General features: G+C 36.9%; 2 protein-coding genes across 2 annotated transcripts; both read right to left on the bottom strand.

Moving 5' to 3' along the window:
* Positions 1–805: 805 nt before the first annotated feature.
* On the bottom strand, positions 806–5,759 carry LOC120770966 (4-coumarate--CoA ligase-like 7). The gene is made up of 5 exons (XM_040098697.1): positions 5,590–5,759; positions 2,308–2,515; positions 2,056–2,242; positions 1,877–1,993; positions 806–1,806 (listed from the first exon to the last, which is right to left on the bottom strand). Exons 1-5 carry the CDS (start codon positions 5,728–5,730, stop codon positions 867–869), a joined length of 1,593 nt encoding a protein of 530 aa, XP_039954631.1. The 5' UTR covers positions 5,731–5,759; the 3' UTR covers positions 806–866.
* Positions 5,760–14,131: 8,372 nt separating this feature from the next.
* LOC120770964 (4-coumarate--CoA ligase-like 7) lies at positions 14,132–16,802 on the bottom strand. The gene is made up of 5 exons (XM_040098695.1): positions 16,611–16,802; positions 15,711–15,918; positions 15,459–15,645; positions 15,280–15,396; positions 14,132–15,206 (listed from the first exon to the last, which is right to left on the bottom strand). Exons 1-5 carry the CDS (start codon positions 16,749–16,751, stop codon positions 14,267–14,269), a joined length of 1,593 nt encoding a protein of 530 aa, XP_039954629.1. The 5' UTR covers positions 16,752–16,802; the 3' UTR covers positions 14,132–14,266.
* Between the last annotated feature and the right edge of the window lie 9,133 nt (positions 16,803–25,935).

Here is a 25,935-nt window from a genome sequence, read left to right as displayed (position 1 = left end):
ATCCAATCGAGAACGTTGGGCATATCTTAAACGACAGGCCTATGAACGAAGTAACACAACAATTGACATTTTAAAGCGAAACATTGAAGATGTCTGGACAAATAACGTCGAATAGCACAGCATGATACAAAATTGCATTCAAAGCTTGCCTGATAGAATAAAGGCTGTGTTAAAAACTAAAGGCGAGGCGACCAAATATTGAATATGATTCAATACAAAAATAAAATAATTTAAGTTTAATGTATATAGCATATAAAAAATATTTTTTTTCTGAAATACGCCAAATATTTATATTTTAATTAATGATTAAAGTTAGAACTCTGCATATTTTCTTTTTTCGTTCGTAATTTATTGGACAAGTACTGTATCTGAATATAGTTCGTTGACGATTTTGTCGAATAATTAATATCTAATTCCTACAAAAAATTTTAGTATGAAGTTTTTCCAACCCCTGAAAGAATTTCTCTGGCCTTGAACCTTGTCGAAGTAGAAAATGTACCTGAATTTGAACCTTCCCTACGTTTTTTTCTATTCTTTTTTTGAATGTTGAGCATTTGCTTATGTTTTGAATAATATTTATAACGTAGTTGTCGTATAAGAAATCATATGTTTTAAATTGATTTAAACTAGACACAGTATGATACATTTTACAAAAATCGGTTAAGTAGTTTAGGAGGTTACACCGAATAAACAACGAGACACGTAATTTTTAATTGTGCTTATTTTTAAATTATTATGTATATATATCCACCAAAATCTTTATTAAACTACTCATTCTTATACATACAATATATATTTTGCTTTATATCTATCACTTTATTAAAATTTACACTTATGTACATATATCCCTTAAAATCCTCTTAATTTCACTTTACTTCAAATAAAACTCTCGCCTCTCGTTTTAGTGTCTTTCCATTGGCATTTTGCGGTAGGCGATCGATGAAAATTACTCCAGCATGCAGTTGCTTGTGATCTAATGGTAAGCGTTTTCTGACATGATCCTTTACTTGCTCTATCGTAAGTTCGGCACCTTGACGAAGCACCACTATTGCACCGGCCGCATCTCCATGCCTCTCGTCATACACACCGACCACACACACATCCTCCACCTCCGGCAATTCGTTGATCACCTGCTCTATTTCGGCTGGCCAATATTGCATACCGTCATATTTCATTATATCCTTTTTGCGATCGACTATATAAAGCATATGATTATCATCGAAATAGCCGAGATCCCCTGTATGTAACCAGCCATCCGAATCTTGAACACGTTTCGTCTCAATTGGATTACCATAATATCCACTCCAAATATGCCCAGTATTCACCAAAAGCTCACCTATTTCGTTCGGTGGCAAATTATTACCCTCATCGTCAACAATACGCGCCTTAATGGCAGAAACAAGTTTTCCTACAGAGGTTGGATATTTTTCATCCGAGTTCAACGATAAAAGGCCCGACTCGGTCATGGCGTAAACAAAAATTACTTTGCCGTTTTCAAGTAAACTTCTCAGTTGTTGTAAAGTCGATTGACTAATGCAGCTACCCCCTACTAGAAAAGACCGAACGGAGCGCAAGTTATCTATGGTGGCTGCTGAGCAAGCGACCAAAGCGGAAACATGACGTGGTGCAGCAAATACGTAAGTGAGTTTGTATTTCTTCACCAACTCAATCATATATTCGGGGGAGTAGGGCTTATTGGTAATTACACGTTTACAACTCTTGGTCGCAGAGAGTAAAATGAAGAAAACACCAGATATCCAGTCTAAACTGCTGTTCGAGAAGATGACATCCTCGCTGGTTACGCATCTAAAGAAATAATGTTGTAACGTTATTATGCATCTGCATAATGACTATTTTCATAAGTTCTTGGACTTACAATTCATCAATGTTCAGATTATGGTTTGACACACATACACACTTGGGTACACCCGTAGTGCCGGATGAACAAAGTATTGCTACTGTCTGTTCACCGCCTAACTCGAGGGGCTCAGGCCTGTAAAGAGTTATAAGTCAGACAGGTCTTAAGTTGAACTTGAAAGTTCAATCTGCGCTTACTTATAAAGATCTTCATTTGACATGGGACTCAACAGGTCTTCAAGTGTGCCTACTCCCTCAATATGTTCGGTAAGCGTATAGAATAATGGATTCAAGGAACTAGTGGCTTCATGTAATTTCTCATAATATTCGCTGTCGCAAAATATTATTTTCGGTTTGGTGATTTGGAAGACGTCACGGATTGTATCTGTAATTAATAAAAATGTTTCAATAGATGTTTAGTGCAATGAAACTGTAAAGGTCTTTCGTTACCTTTATCCAAACCTGAGTTTACGGCATGGAATGGCGTACAGTTCATAAAGCAGCCGACCGCAACCGAGCTTGTATAGGTGCTGTTTTTTGCAACAATGCCGATGACATCATCGTGACGTAGACCCAGTTTCTTGAAATGCAGCGCCAGACGTGTAGACCAGGTTAGCAGTTCACGATTGGTAACTTCGCGGCCATCAATATCTGACACCTTAAGATATAAAAGGATTACCAATAATATCTGTAATGCTAACTTAACCGAAGCTAGTACGAGGTTATTCATTTTGTCATTTTTATAGGAATTCAGTACTAGTTTCATTAGTTCATGCTTAATTCGTTGGCAACCTTCATCCGAAAAGGGACTATATGACAGCTAGAAACAACATATGGAGCAATATAAGTGAGAAAAAATATGCGAAAGTCTTACAACTAGGAACTGTATTTCAATTACTAAGAATAGTAGATGAGTAGATTAAAACGGTCGCTAAGAATCGATTCAGTAAAACAGAAAGTGACTTACATGGAGTGGATATTCATAACTGCGTAGGGTAATGCATGCGGAGCGCCAGAACGCAGAATAATAAAAACGCTATAAAATCTTTTGAAGATCAGTTTTAACAGGCGTTGTTCAAACGCAAGATATCTTTCAGATGTGAGCAAATATTTTATCTGCGGGTGACAAGTACCCATTAATGATCAAAATCGATTAATTATACCCCATACAGAGTGCAGAGTATATTAAGTTTGAAATGTATACCAAATATGTCAAAATATGTTCTTTTCTCCTCAAAAAACTGCCGATTTAGCCCAGGCGCAGATATTGGGCCGTAATGCATATAGCTGTCATTCAAACCGAAAATTGATCAATTTTTTCCAAACAAGGACAACTTTTTAATTTGACGAGATATTTTCACGAAATTCGGAATCGATTATTGTCTAGGTCAACTTTCAAATAAATTTTCAGACCATGATTGAAATAAAGTTTCTGTTTGAAGAACTTTTTTATTTTTTGAATAGTGTTAAAGCTTTGCAACCGAAGTTATTGACTGTTTTTTACTAACAAATATTGTATATTTTGTCCAGCCAAGAACGAACTGTTACAGTTCTCAATTACTCGTCCAAGGTGCAAGACTCCCAACCTTCATCCAATCCTCTGCTCATCCTCGTGTGAGAAGTACCAGATAACTGAATGGAAATATTATATCTATCAATTCAATTTAGAAACACCTCGTCTAAAAACCACACGTACTGGTACTTGGGTGGAATCTTACCACAATGTTTATCATCAATATGCCACTTCATAAGCCCAGTTCATTTTAACTGCAAACGAGAGCAGAGATTCAAGAAAATAATCTAGCGAACAATCAGCAAAACTACATAAATTAGCATCAACATGTTACAAGATCAGTATTAATAACACTGTTAGACACATAATTTGTGATATGAAAACTCTTAGGTGTTTCTAATGCGGTTAGCTACCCTGAAGTCAAATCTGAAAGCAGAATTTTTTATCAGCCACAGATATTCTGTAACCTGCGGAATTAGATTTTACAATACTACTGTGATCAAATTGAAAGGTCAGTTAATTTATATTACGCATGTGTTTCGAATTGGTAAATTTTGTTCCGTAAGTTGGTAATACTGTTAGTCACATCTATGCTAATTTCACGTCCAAATATTCATTAGTATTTAAGATACGCTTCGTTTTGTGAGGCTCTGAAAGTGAACTCTTCGATTTTTACTATGTCTGAATTTATTGAACAAAGAAGTGTGATAACACACCATCTCATACTGCATTGGTTATTCGGTATCATTTCGCCACATTTTCAACTAATATTGTGCCGCGACCACCGCATTTGCCTGATTTACCTTCGTGTAACTTCTGGCTATGAGAGCAAATTCACACGACCACTCCGAGCAGTGGCCGGTACGTCAGTCACTCGCACCGCGACAAAAAAAACGATACCAGTGAACCTCAAGTTGATCTCTTAAAGGTACAACTACATACCACCTTTGCAAATGTTTTTAATGAAGAATTTTATTAAGACAGTGGACAGAAATGGTAGAGGGTTCTTGTATCTGAAACAAAAATTTCCAAGAGTCAGTGAAGCAAAAAGTGAGGATGGCATACTTGTGGGTCCGCAAATCAGAGAACTAAAGAAAGATGAAACATTTGAGGAAACGCTGAATGAAACTGAAATACGAGTCAGAAGTGCCCTTAAAAGCGTTGTTATAAATTTTCTTGGAAAACTGAAAGCAGACAATTACAAAGATCTTGTGACTGAACTATTTACTGCCTATAAAAAATGGGTTGCAACATGTCCCTTAAAATTCACTTTCTAGACTCCCATTTGGATTTTTTCCCCGAAAATTTAGGAGCCGTAAGTGACGGACATGAGAAAACGGTTCCACTAAGACATTTCTGCTATGGAGAAACGGTACCAAGACAAGTAGAGTGCCAGTTTGCATGCCGATTACTGCTGGGCATTGTTAAGGGATACTCCAAAAACAAAATATCGCCGAAAAACATTGACAGTAACATTTTAAGGTACTCTTTGATTAATAAAATAATATAACAATAATATATCTATCGCTGTTTTCTTTTTAAACAAAAATCCTCAGAGCAAAAAAACTATAGGTGATAGAAGAAATCTGTAGCTATTTTCTGCATTCATGACAATTTTTACATAATAAACACTTTGTTCTGTTCATGTCACAAGAAACAAGTGGACTTCTGTTTACCCGCGTAATCAGTAAATTTTGACGAGATACCCCGAACACTTCGTGCGACCTCTAGTCGATGTTAAACTGCTGGTCCAAGATTCAAAAATCTTATGAGCATTAACCAAGATGTTCCATAAAGGGTTGTCCCTTCCCATTTTTTACTAAATATTTATATTTGAAACTTAATTTGTAAATGCGCGATAATAATGTACGAAGCTTTCGACAACGTTTTTATACAGCGGATCCAAAAAAAATATATTTAAGCCAATGGCGTAAAAATACCCATAACAATTGATAGTCCTCCAGTCTAACCTTAAGCACAGCGTTGCATGCCCACCCATACCTATTTAGCAAACACATCTTTTCCATTCCAACCCCCAACGCCACCAAAAAAGCCAATTCATTAACCAACCGATGAAGTCTTCTAATTCCAACCTCAAAGTAAGACGAAATTTGTATAGCTGATTAAACCGTTATCTCATTGTTATCGTTTATCACAAGGTCAGTTCATAAAAATACATATTTATTGTCACACCAAAACATTTTTAGAACTGCACTCACTTGACAAACTTTGTTTGGATAATTCTTCAAATTTCTATAAATAATATCGCCCACCGAGCAATTGGAATCGTGAAATAACGGTGCGTTCGGACCAGACCACACGCGCTCCTTATTATCGTAAGAACATTCTGAGGACCCCATAATTCAACTACGACTAATTTCTTGCTCCAACAATTGCACGCACAAACGATATTAATGTAACTAAATTCTAAACAATTTGTTACTTCCTTAAATACTCTCCAAATGCCAACATAAATTAGCGGGCGACAGTCGGTTAATACCACTGCTGATATGAGGTAAAGCTGTAAAATCATTGCCACACAGTGTTTCTGCTGCGTATGGTTTTTCGCTCTCCATTCAGTCTCAATGCATAAAAAGATCAAGAAGCGTCCCACAAAATCTGAAAGAAGCACGGCCAAAAACTTTCGTGGAGTGTCATATTTACCTTACAAAATTTCTGCTAATAAGCACTAATAAAGCACCTGTAGTGCAATCTGACTTAACAAATAAAATATTCAAGTGGTGTAAATAAAGGGTTATCTATTTCGAAGTTTCCTACCTTTTAAAAAAAAAATACAGAAATTTCAAATTAAATGGGGAATGATTAAGTATTCTCATTCTTTGGCATTTATTTTTGAAAGATTATCTATTTCAAATGTTGGAAACGACTACGTCTCAGATGATCCATCCGTTGAGTTCAATTTTCGATGACTCGAAGCGGGATTGCCCGCATAGACTTTAGACTTTACATGTCCCCACAGCAAAAAGTCTAAGGGTGTGATATCACACGTCCTTGGTGAACATTCGACTGGCCCAAAACGTGAAATTATCTGCTGACCGAAGTGTTCTCTCAATAAATTCATTGATTGATGCAATGTGTGGGAAGTGCCACCTTCTTATTGAAACCAAGTGTCCCCACAAATGAATTGCGGGGTTTTAAGATGGGGCATGGTGTTGCGAATAGTATGCTCAGTAGGCGATTATGTTGACCATAAGTCGACTGAAGCACGCGAAACACATTATTTAAAGAACGTGATCTTTCGTAATAAAGTTGAACGATTTGTAAATATGTAAACAGACTTCAGGCTTAAGTCTTTCCATGATGAAATGATAAACATTACTACGAAAAATAGGCTATTGACAACAGTAAATCTACTTGGATCACCCGTTAGCAACAACAAAGAGCGAACACTCACGATAGCAATCCCCTATAAACTTAAGAGCCGTAAAGACTTTGAGGTATTGTTTTGAATAATATGTACATGTTTTTTCGCTTATTTTGGCATGACTGGACAAAACACGTACGGCAAATCTAAATTTTGTGCACAAGTAGACATACATATGATAAACTTTGTTTTTATACTTTCGCAACATATTGCCTCAGATAGCTTTGTTCACCTAACGGTTGATTGTAATATCTAAACCCAGTCAAGACAGGTTCAGCGTTATGTATACCAAAGTTATCAGGATGGCGAGATAATTTGAAATTTGGGAGACTGCCTATCCACCAGACTGTCTGCGCGCGCAATAACTTTAGTAAAATTTAAGATTCATATGAAATTTCGTAGACATGTTCCTTATCTCTCATACTCTTGGTATTGGATTGGCTTGTCGATACAATACCATTCTTCTATTAATGATGATTTAAAGCCATAACTAAGCTAAATTTGGAACAGGGCTTATCGTGAACCCGCCTCCGAACAGTTGCAATGCACGAGCCCCTCACCATATGTAATGCACTTATGCCAACGATTTTTTCCGTCCTCGAAACACTTTTCATAAGCACTTTTTGGGATAGCTTTCAACTCCTTCAGGGAATTTTGTTTTATTTCTTCAATCGACTAAAAACGGATTCCATTGCGATGATTGTTGACATTTTGCAGGAATAAGCGAATTCCGTGCTGTGGTTCGGACCTTCTGCGACTACATCACGAAATAGCGTTTCATTTTTATATATGTGTAAGAAGAAGAAGATATATCCGTGAATATGTAAGAAATCTCTTCATTAACGGAACGCATATGATTGGTTATACTACAGTTTAATGCCGAAAATATGAGTAATCTGTCTACGAATCACGACGGCTTCCTTGTACTAAATATGTTATTCGGATATATGTTAGTCTAGCAGGCTTTAATCCGAATATTTTCGTCAATTGTAAGCTATCGAAATACCAGGTTGTTCAATAAGTTTTGTCGTTTGATAAGAAATACACAATTTTATGATTCAACATACACTTTATTATTCAGTATAGTCTCCATAAACATTAATACACTTGCTCCAAAGATACTCCAATCTGTGGATACCATCCCTGAAGTGAGAATCCGGAAGGTCTGCAAAATACCCTTAAACAGCCATTATGACCTCTCCATTTGATGAAAAACGCTTGATACGCATACATTTTTTGAGTTCTGCAAGCAAAAGGAAGTCGCTGGGGGCCTAATCCGGTTAATACGATGGATGCTTCAACAATTCGAACATAAATTCATGGCCACTGTTTATGGTCTGATGGAATCATCGGTGCGTACATCTTTCGAAATGAAGCTAGTGACACCGTTACTGCCAATAGAGAGCTGTATAGATCGATGATAACCAACTTTTTATGGCCGCAATTGGATGTATGTAGTTGATCTCGACAACATCTAGTTCCAACAAAACGGGGCTACGTGCCACACAGCATGTGTAACGACCGAATAATTGTGAGAAAAGTTTGGAGATTCGATTATTTCAAGAAATTCTGACATTGAATGGCCTCCAAGAAGTAATGATTTAACACCATTAGATAACTTCTTGTGGGGTTATTTGATCTTTGGCAATAAACCGGACTCTCTTCAAGCTTTAGAAGTCAATATTGAACGTGCTATTCATGATATGCGACTTGATTTAGTTGAAAAAGTACTCAAAAATTGTGTTCATCGAATCGTTCCTGCGAGAGAAGTAGTGGAGGTCATTTGAAAGATGTTATATTCATAACTTAATTGTATAGATTGTACTTAACTTAAAAAAACATTTGAATTTCCTTAACAATTAGTGTGTGTTTTTCTTATGATTTCTTAAATCATATATGAGAAAGGTTGAACCGATTTTACCCATTTTTGGCACAAATTGTAATCCGATTTCGACAATTTGTAAGTTTAAATACCTTGAGGACACTATTTGTGCAAACTTTTACACTAATAACTTTAATGCTATTTGATTTCTATATCGCAGAGTGAAAAAAACAGATAGAATTTAAAAGTATCTTATAAGGGAAGTGGGCGTGATTTTAGTTCGATTTCGTTCATTTTCACAATGTTTTATAGGAAGAATGGGTCTCCTCAAGCGAAAATTGGTAAAGTAGTTATATGTGAGATGTAAGATTTTACATAGAAGTGGGCATAGCCACGCCCATTGCCCTATTTTTACACCAGATAACCACATAAAGCCCTGCCTTGCCATCCTGTTTCTGACTCATTTATTCAGGGCATTAGCAAACTCAACATTTCAACTTAACTGTTATTTTATACTATCACAGTGTATGAAGAAACGATAAAACGACTTCTTCTCAGAAAGTTGAATGAGTGGCGAATTCACGCCCACTTTAAAAAATATTTAGCCCACAATTGCCTCGCACTACCGCTACTTCCTGTATAAAATTATAGTTTTGTATCATAATTTCGTGCTTAATTAAGACACTTTATAGATTTTCGTTTAATGGGTTACATGGGTTTACGGGTTTTAAAAAAATCAATTTTTTATCATCTTATTAAATTCTACAACACCTCTAGAAAATTGTCCTAAATTTTCAGGTTGAGTCCGAGTAATAGTTTCGAAGATACAGCCTTGAGAACTTGTGCGCTGGAGGTTAGCTAAGCTAAGTGCGCCATCTTTAATGGCATTTCGTGTGGTGAGGCAGTGGTCCCATTTACGAACTCGTTCTCTCTTTTTTGCCAAGAAACACATCTACCTAAGTTTATTACGATGTCTCCATTTTTATTCAAATTACATCTTGCTTGGACAAACGAACGGACAGCACCCTGATTTCAACATGTCTCGTCATCCTGATCCTTTATATATATAGTATATAACCATACAGCTATCAAAACTATCATACTTGGCAATGTCCGATTTTGAACAAAAGCACATGACAACGAAGATGAGTCGTTTGGAAAAACGCCACGGTCAGCAAAGCTACAGCGGTAAAGTTCTTACTACTACTAAATCACACGTGCGCATTTCAAGTCCCCACCTAGGTCTCAATGCTATCATCGTAATAATATACTTATGTTAAATATAAAATAATTCTTGTGAATATATACTTGTATAGCATTACCTAACGTCAGTCAATAACTGATTTTGCTGATTTATTTACATAACGTTCTAATCAGCGATATGAAATGGTACTGACAGAAATGACTACTATTTTAAAGCTGATAGGGGGGTTTCAATAACTTTTGATTTCTACATATATGTAGGTTCAAGCGATTGCGGGGTGGGCCTTCATCATCGTTGCTTTTTATAAAGGAGTAGTGACTTCTAGATCTTTATCTTTGAGCTTTAGCACTCAAAGACCTCTTTGCATTAGTAATTAGTATGGAAAAGTTCTTGTTTAGTGAAATGGTTACATAAACTAAACTAACAGTTACTTGTTCGTTTCGCCACTAAATTTCCTCAAATTCAAAGAAATTAATATTGACAGGAGTCAGCTTAATTAAAATTTATACATATGTGCATCTGCTACTTGGTTATACTTATTTACTGAAAACGTACATGACTTTCACATTCTTTATCAGCTGTTTTCATAGTTTATACTCGGCACGTTCCTAATTATGTCAGTTACAATAAGTACGTACTACTAATTAGTGGGCTCGCTTACGTCTGTTTACAAAAGCAACGTCAGTCTTGTCGAGATTCAATCATAAATATAATTAAGATTATATTTATAAGAGCGCAGGCGTTCTGAAAATATCAAGTGCGAGAGGTAAGAAACTCTTTATGACTCCTGGTTTGATATCTTAACAAAGCCAATATGTTTTCCAAATAACGAGCGCCGCTTAAAAAGCAATGACAAATCTACGTGCCATTCTTGGGAACTTTAGATGCTTTATAGATTCGTGAGAAAAATCTAGGCCAAGTTCATAGAATAATGCGTCTAATCATTCAAAAAATTACGTATACGGTTACTGTTGATAAGCTGCTTAACGAAAAATGAAATATTTTATTAAATTTTTTATTTTTACAAATATACACTACTTGTATTAACAAAGAAACTCTGAAATTGTTGGAAAGAAATATTCTCTCGAATACTCGAAAAGTGCGACGCCATTTTCGGTGATCCCTCGGAAAAAGATGCACCCGCGTTGGCAGGATAACTCCTTACGAAATCATCTAAAGTCAAAAAATACGTGTTTTAGTTAAAACCTTTAACTTAGAACTCGAACGAAGGGGAAAAAATTGAAAATTAAATTTTTGGCAGACATTTTTACAAAAAAATTTAAATTTCAAAGAACATTTTTTTTAAATAGTTGTAATCGAACAAAAATACTTCGTCCAAGTCTTTAAGAATTGTACTCCAAAGGCCTGTGTAAAATTTCATGAAGATCGGTTAAGTAGTTCTCAATAAATCTTACCAACCAACTTCAAAAACAGAATTTCGAGAAAAACGCGTTTGAAGATGGTGGACTTAGCCAAGCTAGCCTTCAGCGCACAAGTTCTCAAGGCGATATCTCCGAAACTATTACTCGGATCAACCTGAAAACTAGAACTTAATAAAACATTAAAAAATTCCAACTTTTGAAACCCGTAAATCCATGTAACCCCTTAAAGTGGAGTCTGCAGACCAACTCGCCCAATTTCAACCAAATTCGGTTGTTAACATTATCCTACATTATCTTACGGTGTGGAAATGGGCGACATCGGAAGAAAAGCACGATTACTTCCAATTAAACACAACTTTAAACTCCATCCGATTTTTCTAGTTTTCAATACAAGTACCAGTTTGTATATCGGGATAAAACTTAACACAAATAGTACCTTTATCATTATCAGCCATAGTCACATCAAGTCTAGAAATTGTCAAAAACGAATCATAACTGTTCGAGTTCCGATATACCCCAATTGTGGACCCCGGTGCCTAAAGGTGACTTCGTCAATGAAGTTAAAATTCGGCAAGAATATTTTCCTGACAATAAAGTATGATCAATTTCCATGTTCCCTACTTTTTTAAGGAAAAAATACAGAAACTTAAAATTTCATTGCCGTTTTATTATCATTCCAAAGAACATTCTTCGTCATTTATTTTTTGAAGATCTCTTTCAAATGTTGGCCGCAGCTACGTCTCAGATGGTCCATCCGTTAAGTCCAATTTTCAATAACTCGTTCGAGCATTTAGAGTGGTAACTGGCGAATGACACGCGTTTGGTTTGTTCCAAGGTCTGAATGAGCCTCATCGCTGAACAAAATTTGGCTCGAAAACCTCGAATCTTCTTGAAACTTTTCCTGAGCCCATACAGCGAATCGATGTCACTTGCAACTGCGGGAGAGTTCCAAAGTGAATGGAAGAATAGAACGACTGCAACAACAGCGTCGAATCTGATCGTCGTACTGTGCAACTTCGAGTTTATTATTGGAATTTTCTTTATCAGCGATGTTTTGTGACTTAAGCAGCCACTTAGTGTGATTCTGCAGAACGAATCAATCGACCTTTCGAAAGCATCAAACGCCATAACAACATTGGTTCCAATACTGAGCACATGAAGAATGCATGCTGATCATCATTTTAATGCAATTTTTTCAAATGCTACATACATGGCTGAAAAACCACCAACCTTAGGAGATTACCCATAAACCCTATATAGTGATCTTCGATTTCTTTTTTTTTTCTAAAGATTATTTGGTTATATAAAAAATTGGTCTACACTGTGGTGCAAACGTCATGTCCCTAATAATATTTATTTTTATTTATTTTAAAGCACAAAATGTGTGAACATAATCATAAATTCAGGACCAAGTCACTCTTGCTCGATATGACCACCTTTTGCCTGAACTTTGGCCTTGAGACGGTCAAAAAACGAATCGCACGCTGCCCAAATGTGACTTGCCGGTATTTTGGCCCACTCACGGACAATGGCTTTCTTCAGCATCTCAAGACTGGTGTATTTTTTACTTCGGACCTTGCTCTCCAAAATGGCCCAGAGAGAATAAGCCATTGGATTGGCATCTGGTGAATTCGGGAGCCATTGTGTGGTCGTAATGAAGTTCGGAACGTTGTTTTTCAGCCATTCTTGGTTCACTCGCGCTTTGTGAGACGGTCTTGTCTTGTTGAAACGTCCATGGTTTGCGACCGAAATATTTGTAAGCCCACGGCTTCAAAGCAGCCTCCAGAACACTTTCCCGATAATATGTCGCATTTACTTTGAAGCCAGGCTCGATGAAAACAATTGGAGAGCGCCCATCTGCATTGACAGCGGCCCAAACCATAATTGTGGCGGGTGCTGCCTCCTGGTGGCCAACCGATGACTTAGATTCTCGTATGAATGGTCGGTCAAGTAAACCCTATCGTTTTGAGAGTTTACGAATCGCTCAATTGGAAAACTTTTTTCGTCAGTAAATACAATGTTCGGAATTGGACCGCTTTCGGCCAAGCGAAGCAACTGCTTCGCTCTCTCAAGTCTTACTTGTGGCTGCTTCTGTGTGAGATCATGGGCCTTTTGGAACTTGTAAGGCTTGGCCTTGAGCTCATTTTTCAATATGCGTCCGATGCTGCGGTCGGATATTTTCAGTTCTTTAGCCATTTGATTGGCACTTCGTCGTTGATTTCGCTTCTTCACTTTCCGAACCAACTCACGTGACGTTGCAGTCTTTTGAAGATCACCTCTATGGCGTCTTGCGATGCTACCAGTATCATTGTAACGAGTGATGGTGCGATAAACAAAACCTTTATTCACAACAAGGTGTTTGAGCTCACGAACAATTGCTGGTTGTGATTTTCCAGCTAAATATAAAGCAATCACACTATTACGTTTGAATTCCATCACTGATCACTTTTTTTGTGTTCACTTTTGGCAAAACGCTTTTGTACACTTTTGAACAATATTCCGAACTGTCATTCAGCAAATTTATAAACAGCTGATTCCAGTGCGACAGCTGCTCGAACGGCCTGAAGTTGGTTACACGATTGCCGGACCCTGTATATCTCTTTTGAAGCTGATTTTAATACATTTTTAGCTGACGCGTAGTAAAAAATAGTAATGAAACTAAGCGAATCTATGACCTACAATATAACTAAATAAAACACTATATGTATCTGAATATAATTCGTTGACGATTTCGTCGAATACTTAATATCTAATTCCTACAAAAAATTTTAGTATGAAGTTTTTCCCACCCCTGAAAGAATTTCTCTGGCCTTGAACCTTGTCGAAGTAGAAAATGTACCTGAATTTGAACCTTCCCTACGTTTTTTTCTACTCTTTTTTTGAATGTTGAGCATTTGCTTATGTTTTAAATAATATTTATTTAGACACGTAATTTTTAATTGTGTTTATTTTTAAATTTATAGACATATTTATGTATATATATATCCACCAAAATCTTTAGTAAACTACTCATTCTCACATATACATTATATATTTTCCTTTATATCTATCATTTTATTGAAATGTTACCTATGTAAGTATATCTCCTAACCTCTTCATAATTTCACTTTACTTCAAACAAAACTCTCGCCTCTCGTTTTAGTGTCTTTCCATTGGCATTTTGCGGTAGGCGATCGATGAAAATTACTCCAGCATGCAGTTGCTTATAATCTACTGGTAAGCGTTTTCTGACATGATCCCTTACTTGCTTTATCGTAAGTTCGGCACCTTGACGAAGCACCACTATTGCACCGGCCGCATCTCCATGCCTCTCGTCATACACACCAACCACACACACATCCTCCACCTCCGGCAATTCGTTGATCACCTGCTCTATTTCGCCTGGCCAATATTGCATACCGTCATATTTGACTATATCCTTTTTGCGATCGACTATATAAAGCATATGATTATCATCGAAATAACCGAGATCGCCAGTATGTAACCAGCCATGTGAATCTTGAACACGTTTCGTCTCAACTGGATTATCATAATATCCACTCCAAATATGTCCAGTATTCACTAACATCTCACCTATTTCGTTCGGTGGCAAATTCTTACCCTCATCGTCAACAATACGTGCCTTAATTCCAGAAACTAATTTTCCTACAGAGGTGTGATATTTTTCGTCCGAATTCAACGATATAAATCCCGCCTCGGTACAGCCATAACCAAAAATTACTTTGCCGTTTTCAAGTAAACCTCTCAGTTGTTGCAAAGTCGGTTGACTAATGGAGCCACCCCCAACTAGAAAAGACCGAACGGAGCGCAAGTTATCTATGGTGGCTTCTGGGCAAGCGACCAAAGCAGAAACATGACGTGGTGCACCAAATACGTAAGTGAGTTTGTATTTCTTCACCAACGCAATCATATATTCGGGTGTGTAGGGCTTATTGGTAATTACACGTTTACAACTCTTGGTCGCAGAGAGTAAAGTGAAGCTAAGACCAGATATCCAGTCCAAACTGCTGTTCGCGAAGATGACATCTTCGCTGGTTGCGAAACTAATGAAATAACGTTGTAACGTTATTATGCATCTGTATATAGAAAAATGTTTTCTTAAGGATTTGGACTTACAATTCATCAATGTTCAATATATGCTTTGACACACATACACACTTGGGAACACCCGTCGTGCCGGATGAACAAAGTATTGCTACTGTCTGCTCACTACCCAACACGAAGGGTTCAGGCCTGTAAAGAGTTATAAGTCAGACAAATCTTAAGGTGAACTTGAAGGTTCAATCTGCACTTACTTATAAAGATTCTCATTTGGTACGGGACTCAACAAGTCTTCAACTGTGCCAACTCCCTCAATATGTTCGGTAAGCGTATAGAATAATGGATTCAAGGAACTAGTGGCTTCATGTAATTTCTCATAACATTCGCCGTCGCAAAATATTATTTTCGGTTTGGTGATTTGGAAGACGTGACGGATTGTATCTGTAAACAATAAATATGTAGAAATATATGCTTATTCTAATGAAATTGTAAAGGTATTCCATTACCTTTATCCAAACCCGAGTTTACGGCATGGAAGGGCGTACAGTTCATAAAGCAGCCGACCGCAACCGAGCTTGTATAGGTGCTGTTTTTTGCCACAATGCCGATGACATCATCGTGTCGTAGACCCAGTTTCTTGAAATGCAGCGCCAGACGTCTAGACCAGGTTAACAGTTCACGATTGGTAACTTCGCGGCCATCAATATCCGACACCTTAAGAAATAAAGGTTTTCCAATCAATCGGTAATGCTGTCTTAACCGAACTTAGTACGAGGTTGTTAATTTTGTTGCTTTCATTGGAGTTCAGTACTAATTTCAATCATTCATGCATAGTATGTTGGCAACATTCATCCGAGAAAAGCCTATATGACAGCTACATATAACCTAAGTGGCAGTATTACAGAGAAGAAGTATACGAAAATCTTACAACACATAACTAACTAAGTCGTAAGAAGGTCAATTGTCATTAACACCAACTCTTCCTATAAAATTGTGGAATCAGAACCCCACATAATGCGAAATAAGACATTTTGTTTCCACGTGAAGTCTAAATATTTCTTCCACAGTCGTATTTTAGATATAGCACCAGGTTATGCAGACGTATGCTGCATGCAATAAGTCACTTCAGACTTTAACCACAGCGTTGCATATCTATCCATACCCATTTAGCAAACACATCTTTTCCATTCCCATACCCCAACTCCACCTAAACAACCAATTTCATCAATCAATAACTGAGGTCTTCTAATTCAAACCACTCAACAAAGACAAAGAACGACAAATAAATAAGACGAAATTTTTATAGCTGATTAAACCGTGATCTCATCCTTTTCATTAACCGGGGTATCAGTTCATAAAAACTCGCACTTAGTGTCACACCAAAATATTTTGAGAACTGCACTCACTTGACAAACTTTGTTGGGCCAATTCTTCAAATTTCTATAAATAATATCGCCCACGGAGCAATTGGAATCGTGAAATAACGGTGAGTTTGGACCAGACCACACGCGCTCCTTATCATCGTAAGAACATTCTGAGGACGCCATAATTCGACTACGACCAATTTCCTGCTCCGGCAATTGCAAGCACAAACGATATTAAATTAACTAAATCTCAAACAATTTGCTAGTTCCTTAAATACTCCCCAAATGCTAACAAAGCTAAATGCGTTGCTTTGCTTTTGTTACAACTAAGCATTTATGCATGGGTTGCAACCCCATTGCGGATATGAGGTAAAGCTTAATTTTTCAAAATCTAACAGTTTTGCGCCAAATGATTGACAAACGAAGTGTTTTTGCTATGGTACTCATGCTTTTTATACTCTCGCAACAATGTTGCTAAGGAGAGTATTATAGTTTTGTTCACATAACGGTTGTTTGTAAGTCCTAAAACTAAAAGAGTCAGATATAGGGTTATGTATACCAAAGTGATCAGGATGACGAGTAGAGTCGAAATCCGGATGTCTGTCTGTCCGTCCGTCCGTCTGTCCGTCCGTCTGTCCGTCCGTCCGTGCAAGCTGTAACTTGAGTAAAAATTTAGATATCATGATGCAACTTGGTACACGTATTCCTTGGCTCCATAAGAAGGTTAAGTTCGAAGACGGGCAAAATCGGCCAACTGCCACGCCCACAAAATGGCGGAAACCGAAAACCTATAAAGCGTCATAACTAAGCCATAAATAAAGATATCAAAGTGAAATTTGGCACAAGGGATCGCATTAGGGAGGGGCATATTTGGACGTAATTTTTTTGGAAAAGTGGGCGTGGCCCCGCCCCCTACTAAGTTTTTTGTACGTATCTCGGAAACTACTATAGCTATGCCAACCAAACTCTACAGAGTCGTTTTCTTTAGGCATTTCCATATACAGTTCAAAAATGGAAGAAATCGGATATTAACCACGCCCACCTCCCATACAAAGGCTATGTTGAAAATCACTAAAAGTGCGTTAACGGACTAACCAAAAACGTCAGAAACACTAAATTTTACGGAAGAAATGGCAGAAGGAAGCTGCACCCAGGCTTTTTTGAAAAATTGAAAATGGGCGTTGCCTCGCCCACTTATGGACCAAAAACCATATCTCAGGAACTACTAGACCGATTTCAATGAAATTCGGTATATAATATTTTCTTAACACCCTGATGGCATGTACGAAATATAGGTGAAATCGGTTCACAACCACGCCTTCTTCCAACATAACGCTATTTTGAATTCCATCTGATGCCTTCTCTGTATAATACGAGTATATACATTAGGAACTAATGATGATAGCGGAATAAAACTTTACACAAATACGGTATTTGAAAAATATGTAAATGACGTATAATGAAATCTCGATTATCACTTTATCATGCGAGAGTATAAAATGTTCGGTGACACCCGAACTTAGCCCTTCCTTACTTGTTCGTTCTCCATTTAGTCTCAGTTTACAAAAATATCAAAATGCGCCCACAAAATGTGAGAAAAGCGCGGCCAAAACCTTTCGTAGAGTGTTGCGAAACTTCTATTGATAGGCATTGATATTGTTATACATGATACGTTCGTTGTAATGACTCTTAACCTATATCTATGAAGTATTAATAGAGAAAGTATATTTGCTATAGTTTTATTGGCACTTTTAAATTTTCTAAAGCACCTGTTGTGCAACGCAACTTAACAAATAAAATATTCAATTGCCATAAATATCGGGTGATTTTTTAAGAGCTTGATAACTTTTTTTTAAAAAAAAACGCATAAAATTTGCAAAATCTCATCGGTTCTTTATTTGAAACGTTAGATTGGTTCATGACATTTACTTTTGAAGATAATTTCATTTAAATGTCAGGGACCGCGGCCGCGTCTTAGGTGGTCCATTCGGAAAGTCCAATTTTGGGCAACTTTTTCGAGCATTTCGGCCGGAATAGCCCGAATTTCTTCGGAAATGTTGTCTTCCAAAGCTGGAATAGTTGCTGGCTTATTTCTGTAGACGTTAGACTTGACGTAGCCCCACAAAAAATAGTCTAAAGGCGTTAAATCGCATGATCTTGGTGGCCAACTTACGGGTCCATTTCTTGAGATGAATTGTTCTCCGAAGTTTTCCCTCAAAATGGCCATAGAATCGCGAGCTGTGTGGCATCTAGCGCCATCTTGTTGAAACCACATGTCAACCAAGTTCAGTTCTTCCATTTTTGGCAGCAAAAAGTTTGTTAGCATCGGAACGATAGCGATCGCCATTCCACCGTAACGTTGCGTCCAACAGCATCTTTGAAAAAATACGGTCCAATGATTCCACCAGCGTACAAACCACACCAAACAGTGCATTTTTCCGGGATGCATGCAAACAGACGCAATATTCTCTTCTGTACGCACTGTACGCATTCGTGTGGTTGGTTTAATGTCCAATAAAGTAAACTGAGTGCGAAACTTGGTCACAATCGCATTAATTGTTTGCTCACTTGGTCGATTATGTAGACCATAAATCGGACGTAAAGCGCGAAATGTCGTCATTTCGAACCGAACACTCGATTTTGGTAATAAAATTCAATGATTTGCAAGCGTTGCTCGTTAGTAAGTCTATTCATGATGAAATGTCAAAGCATACTGAGCATCTTTCTCTTTGACACCATGTCTGAAATCCCACGTGATCTGTCAAATACTAATGCATGAAAATCCTAACCTCAAAAAAATCACCCGATAGCAGTAACAGAGAGCCAACACTCACAAAATGAACCCTCTATTGAGTTAAGAGCCTAAAAGTCTTCGAAGTATTGTTATGATGGTTATAAATGGTTATTCGTTTCTTTGAGCATGACTAGGCAACACTCAGAAGCAAAAGTTTTCATTTAAGTGTTAAAAATAATTGCTTCTAGGTACATACATATGTATTTCTGCAGAAACTATCTGTGTTTTCAGATAGTTTTGTTCACCTAACAGATTTTATAACAACTAAAATCAATTAAGGCAGATAAAGCGTTATGTATATCAAAGTGATGGGGAAGACGGAAGAAGTTGGAATCCGGGAGACTGTCTCTCCACCCGTCTATCTGTGTTAGCGTTAACTTGAGTAAAATTTAAGCCTAACTTCCGGTTTATATCGGTCAATATGTCAGATAAATTAAATGAGCTTATAATACTGGATAAACTCTAGTTTAATGCCGAAACTGTGAACAGTTTGTCCACGGGGTTTCCTTTGAAATCTCAAAGCGCCATCTGATTATCGCACAGTTATCGCACTTTTACTAGTTTTCAATATAACCATATATATAAGGATTTGACAGGATTATCATAGAATTTCACCCCCGTTTACAAATATTGACCAACATTTAAATAATGTTCTAAAATTAACGCAAGGTTGGAATTAAATTGAAAGCACCGTTTTTAGTCTTTCGATTGTGATTTTTTTATTGAATCATAAAGTACATAGCATAAAACTATTTATAGAATAATACATCGAGCAAATGGCCTCCATGGCTTCCATACACATACGCACTATTTTATTGACTATTCTGCATAAATGTGGCTGAATTTCAGTGCTGCCATAATGTTAAATCTCACGAACTTGGGGCCAATTCTTTGCACCAAAACGAGAAAGTACACGACCTAGAATAGTCGCATGCAGTAATTGGGCATATTGTGCACATAAATATCATTAAATTGCAGCAAAAAGAACTGGGATGTCATATCGCGATACCGAGCACCAGTAACTGTCACTGCTTGACCAGATTATTTTAAAAAAAGTATGGTCCAATTATGTCTCTAGCCCAAAAACCACACCAAAGAATGACACGTTGTGGAGTATTTATTTTTTAACAATCACATGTGGGTCTCAGAACCCCAAAAGCGGAAATTTTAGCGATTAACAAACCAGTCAAGGTGAAAAGTGCCTCATCGCTTAGGATGATTTTCCGCGAAAAATTGGCATATAACCGTAGTACATTTGTTGATGAAATTTGAAATACCGACTCATCAGATGTTGTCATCATACACGCCTCATGATGATTGACTTGTTGAATTTGGTCTTTGTTCGTCGACAGAGGACTTTACTTCTCAATTGCCTATTTAGTCCCAAGTAGCATCTATTGGCAAGAGTTATTCTGCGTTGGATTTCGAGGCTGATATTATTGTTGATATCAGTACAGATCTTCCCGAGCGGATTAGTGATTTCCAACCACTTTGTGAAATGCCCGTCCGTATGCCGGTGAAAACCTTTACGTTTGCATAGCGCTTTCCTTTCAGGGGCAAATACATTTTCCCGAAAAGGAAAAGGTCGCACGGTGCCATATCAGGTGAATACGGGGAGTGGTTAATGGTTAAAATGTGATATTTGGTCAAATAATCGTCCTTCGAATGATGAATTCACGCACTGTTTCGATGGAGTTTCCGGTGATCACGGAGTTTGATTGGCCCACATGTTGATCGTAATTATTGTCCTTGTGATCACTTTGAAAACGTTGAAACCACTTGTGCACTCTGCTACGGGATGGGCAATCATCGCCATAAATTGGTTTCATCAATTGAAACGTTTCGGTAAACGTTTTACACATTTTAAAACAAAATTCAATGTTGGCTCTTCGTTCGAAGCTCAATTTCGCACCGATAACACAAACATACTGGCGCTTAAAACGCAATGACTTCACTCCCAATGTCATGAAGAAATGTCATGAAATTCTCACTGGGCAATCAATAAAGATAGCAGATTCTAACGCACCAGTCGACATATAGATGACTGCACCAGGGGTCGAAGGGTATTCAAAACGTCCTGTTTTTACTTTGTCTTAACAACAACACAATCATTAATCCATAGTTAAACTAGGTCAATGTTTTTATTTAGACGAAAATCGTTCTAACCAACGTAATGAACAATATTTTTGGAACACTTTAATCTTTATCGCCATAATCTTACACAAATTTACAAAACAAACAATGACACCGCTTTTTCATTTGCTTTTCCTAAGTATGAATAGGCTTTTTAGCTTATCTTAACATCTAATTATTTATGTTTACTATAGGTTCAGTAGTAAACAACAGCTAAGTATTTGGCATGTGTTACTAGGGTTGCCAATTTTTTATTACATTGCAACTAGTTCAGACAATTCAGACAAAATAAAGGCTAACAAGCAACTTGAATATAATTTAAACGCATAGTTATTGCAAGATTACAAAACTACTACTCAAAGAAGGATCGCTGGCTTGAGGCGTTTTGATTACAACTTTGATTATTTCTGCGTTAACCAAATTTACGATTAGATCACGCTCTACAAGTATATCAGCAGATCTACAATACCAAGGCGCTTTGCCAATTGATCTTAGTACTTTGTTTTTAAATTATTGGATGACAATTGAGAAATAAAGGCCTCTCTCGACGAACAAAAACCAAACTCTTTAAGCCACTCATTATTCCCGTCCTGCTATATGGTGCGGAGACACCATGCGTTGACAGGAATTTATTAGGAATTTTCGAGAGAAAGGTTCTGCGAAAGATTTACGGTTCTTTGCACATTGGCAACTGCGAATACCGCAGTCGATGGAAAGATGAGCGGTACGAGATATAAGGCATTGACATAGGTCAGCCAATCAAGAGACAGCGATTGCGCTAGATTAAAGAGAACATTCAAGCTTCGCAAGTTTCCAATTCAGTACCGGCCGAAGGAAGAAGAGGAAGATGAAGATCTCCACTCTGTGGGAGAGAAATGAAGAAACTTATGGCGCGTCGCTGTTAACTCGGCTATAACTGTGTAAGCGGTCTCTACGCCAGTTAACAATAATAATTTTTCCTAGACTTATTGGAGGAAACTTTTTTAGACCCTCCGCAGTAAACAATCATAACCGAGTTTTTTTTTTTTGTTTTTCAAACTTTTCATTTCCTCACTCAGCCCACTGCTTGTGCACCTAGAGATTTCTTCGTTTTCCTTACTAGAAACAGTGAGATAATATATTAGGGTTCTTGGATTGGTTAGGGACCGAAAATACTTTGCGAAACTTTCATTTTTGAACCTCTTAATTGTACGATTAAGATCTTTAGAAACTTTATTCAAAATAGATTTATCAGCTGAGCAACGAAATTTGATGTCACTTACGTTGTAGCTTTCGCTTTTGTTAAATTATTCGTCTTACATCATTGGGATAGTGAGAATTTACAGAATTCTCCATACTTCCGGTATGCTATTCCAAACTGCATGTTGCATGCTTGTTGCAAAATGTAAAATTGTATATTCCAGTTGGTCTTTATTTAATATAGTGTCATATTTACTTTCATCAAATTCCATGATCTTTCCAAAGCAATATAAGTGGGGGTATGCTTATCGCACAAGACCGCTATTTTGTCTTTCACGGTTTCACCATGGATTAAATAGATTGGAAAATGATCCCAATTAAGATCATAACACTGATTGATCGAGAGATAGTTCTGGAATAATTTTCCGACAATGAAAAAGTCAAGGCTTGAATATTTTTGTTATCTGATGGCCAATAGAGATGATAAGCTTGACGAGAATTTAAAACTTCCGCTTAACTGCAGTGCTTTATAAAGTTCTCTCCCTTTTTAGTCGTAAGCCTTGAACCCCAGTGCGTGTTTTTTGCGTTGAAATCTTCACCCATTATGAATCTGTACCTCTGCATGTTTATTAAGTGTTGGTACTCTTCAAATTGGATTTGATGCCTTGCGGGACTATACACAGAGGTAAGTGGGAGTGGACTTTTAACTCGTAAATAGTCACTGTTGTAGCTTGAAACTTATCAGTTGCAAGTCTCCCATCCTCAAATTGTTTAATTGTATTTTTAATAAACATTGCACTTTCGCCACGGGCGCTATTACTTGGATAAATTGGGTGGTAAGTTTTATAGTTTTTAATTTTAAAATAGGTTCGTGATCTAAAATGTGTCATCGATATCATACACATTTTCCGAGTTCAATAAAATTTCGGTTTTATTTTTATGTATGATGAGCCCATTTGAATTGCACAAAAGAATTATTATTGATTCAGACATTCTTGGTATAAAAAGTAATTTTTCAAGCTTGCATTAGCGATTCGTCTTGCTTGTTGAGTTTCTGTATGATCTGTGATGCTGTGGATATATATGTATCATTATTATTTGGTTTTAAAACATTAGCAAAAGTAGATTTTTTTGATGTTTCAGTTATAAATTTAGGAACTTCTTAATGATGAGGTTCGTTCAAGACCTTACACTCTCGATAGTTGGCTGGATGCGCTTCGTCACAGTTACAGCATTTTGGCTGCTGTTTCTCTGGTTTTGAACATTCAGATTGTTTACCAAAGAGTTTTGTGTGTGGCCAAATGACTGTCAATGTTTGCATTGTGATATCTTCTTCGTAAGTTTTACCGATTCAATAGAAACAATTGGTTTTTGGTTTCGTAAATCTATGCTATGTTCTTCATGGGATCATTTCGAGAGGAGTTGCAGTATTCCACTGAAGTCTTTTGGCAGCACTCAGTGCATTTAATACTTGCCCTTTTAAGTCATTAATAATAGGTCTCGCATCATTTTTAATGTTGCTTCTTCTGCCTTTTACGAAAAATCAAGAGAATACTACGGTTCTCAATTTTTAGCTGGTATTTCTTCTTAAATCCATTCACATTTTCAATATAAAGTTTGGTAGAATATCGAAAATCGTTATATGTAGTAAGGTGGGGTTGGAGTATTTCGTTGACCGATATCACACATTTTCAGCATTACTCTATATAGTATTTTATTCATTAATATAGCACTTTATAGGTTTTCGTCGTGTCTATGTTTCATGAAGATATCGATATTTTGAAGAAGTATGAACCAATCAATTCAAATAACTTATAGCAGCCCTTGATGCATATGCTTATGTACTCGTATTTATCCACCTAGCATATGCATATAAATCAAAGATTAAAATTGCTGCTTGTTATTGCTTATAAGTAATTCAATAGGGATAATGATTATTTCATTTGAGTGAGTTATGCTGAATGGACTTTGAGTTTATTAAATAAGATGATACTGCACTAATATTATCATGGTCGTAACATGAATAAATCCGGCTTATAAATAACAGTAGCTTGTCATAGGATAAGCGACATATATCCACTCAGTTTTATGACACACTAAAATCACTAAGCAGTTCATAAAAGTTATAAAGAAAAAAACAAAGGTTAGACAAGAAAATTTGAAACGCACACACTCCCACCTGGGTAAAGCGTACGCTTTATTAAGATGCGACCCACCCTAATACTACTTATTAACGTTTTATTTGCCTAATACTAACAACCAAATAAAGGTTTTTATTATCGCTTCACTGTCGTGAATTTTCCGTAACCTTATTATACTCTTGCAACATGTTGCAACAGAGTATGATAGTTTTGTTCAACTAATGATGATACAAACAACCTGAAACTTATCTAGATAGATATAGGATTATATATATATATATATATATATATAAATGATCAGGATGACGAAAGACGTTAAAATCCGTAGGTCTGTCTATCCATTCGCCCATCAGTCCGCCGTTCGGAACTTGGTATACGTGTCTCTAGGCAAGAAAAGTGACGACGAGTTCGAAGATAAGTGGTAATGTTTTCATAAAAATTATGTGGTTCTTCGCCAGCATTGATTCTTGAAAGTTGCCAGATTATGAAATGTTCGGTTACAAGCGAATTTAGCACTTCCTTACTTGTTATCTTTATGGTGTTGTTGTTGGGACTAATGCGCGTTGTTATACATATGTTTTCTGATAAGACTCACTCTTCTAACATTATCTCAATGACTTAGCATTTTAATACTCACTGTTATCGCCCCAAGCGGTTTTGCTCACAAGGTGTACAAATATTTTTCTTTGCTCATGTTATCAACCCAACTGATAAGAATTACTTGCTAACATTCCCACGGCCTCTATGTACATATGTATTCAGCGATGAGGCATCAAGAGTAATCATGAATGAATGAAAAATAAATGAACCACATAAATTATTATATATTCTATTATTCAGTTAAAACTGAGAGTTTCACTTCCATAGCTTGGAATTCTAAACGGCCCTTGCATCATCATCTCGCTCATAACTCCCTACCAAACAGCCAGACATATAAATTTCACAATATTCAGCACCACGTCGCAGTGATATAGGTTGGGTCGAAGTTCTGCGAAGAAGGCTGGTAAAGGTGTCCGTTGTCGGGAGCTGTCTATCAACTCCAGTTTCAGGCTTCTTGACAACGTTGTTAAAGCAGATTAATGGCTCCAATTAAGGTAGCAGAAGATGCGTTAAATAGTGA

This window comes from Bactrocera tryoni, chromosome 3 (genome assembly GCF_016617805.1).
Source record: "Bactrocera tryoni isolate S06 chromosome 3, CSIRO_BtryS06_freeze2, whole genome shotgun sequence".
Lineage (NCBI taxonomy): Eukaryota > Metazoa > Arthropoda > Insecta > Diptera > Tephritidae > Bactrocera > Bactrocera tryoni.
Note: the sequence above shows the minus strand (reverse complement) of the source record. Positions and strands in the feature narration are given on the sequence as shown.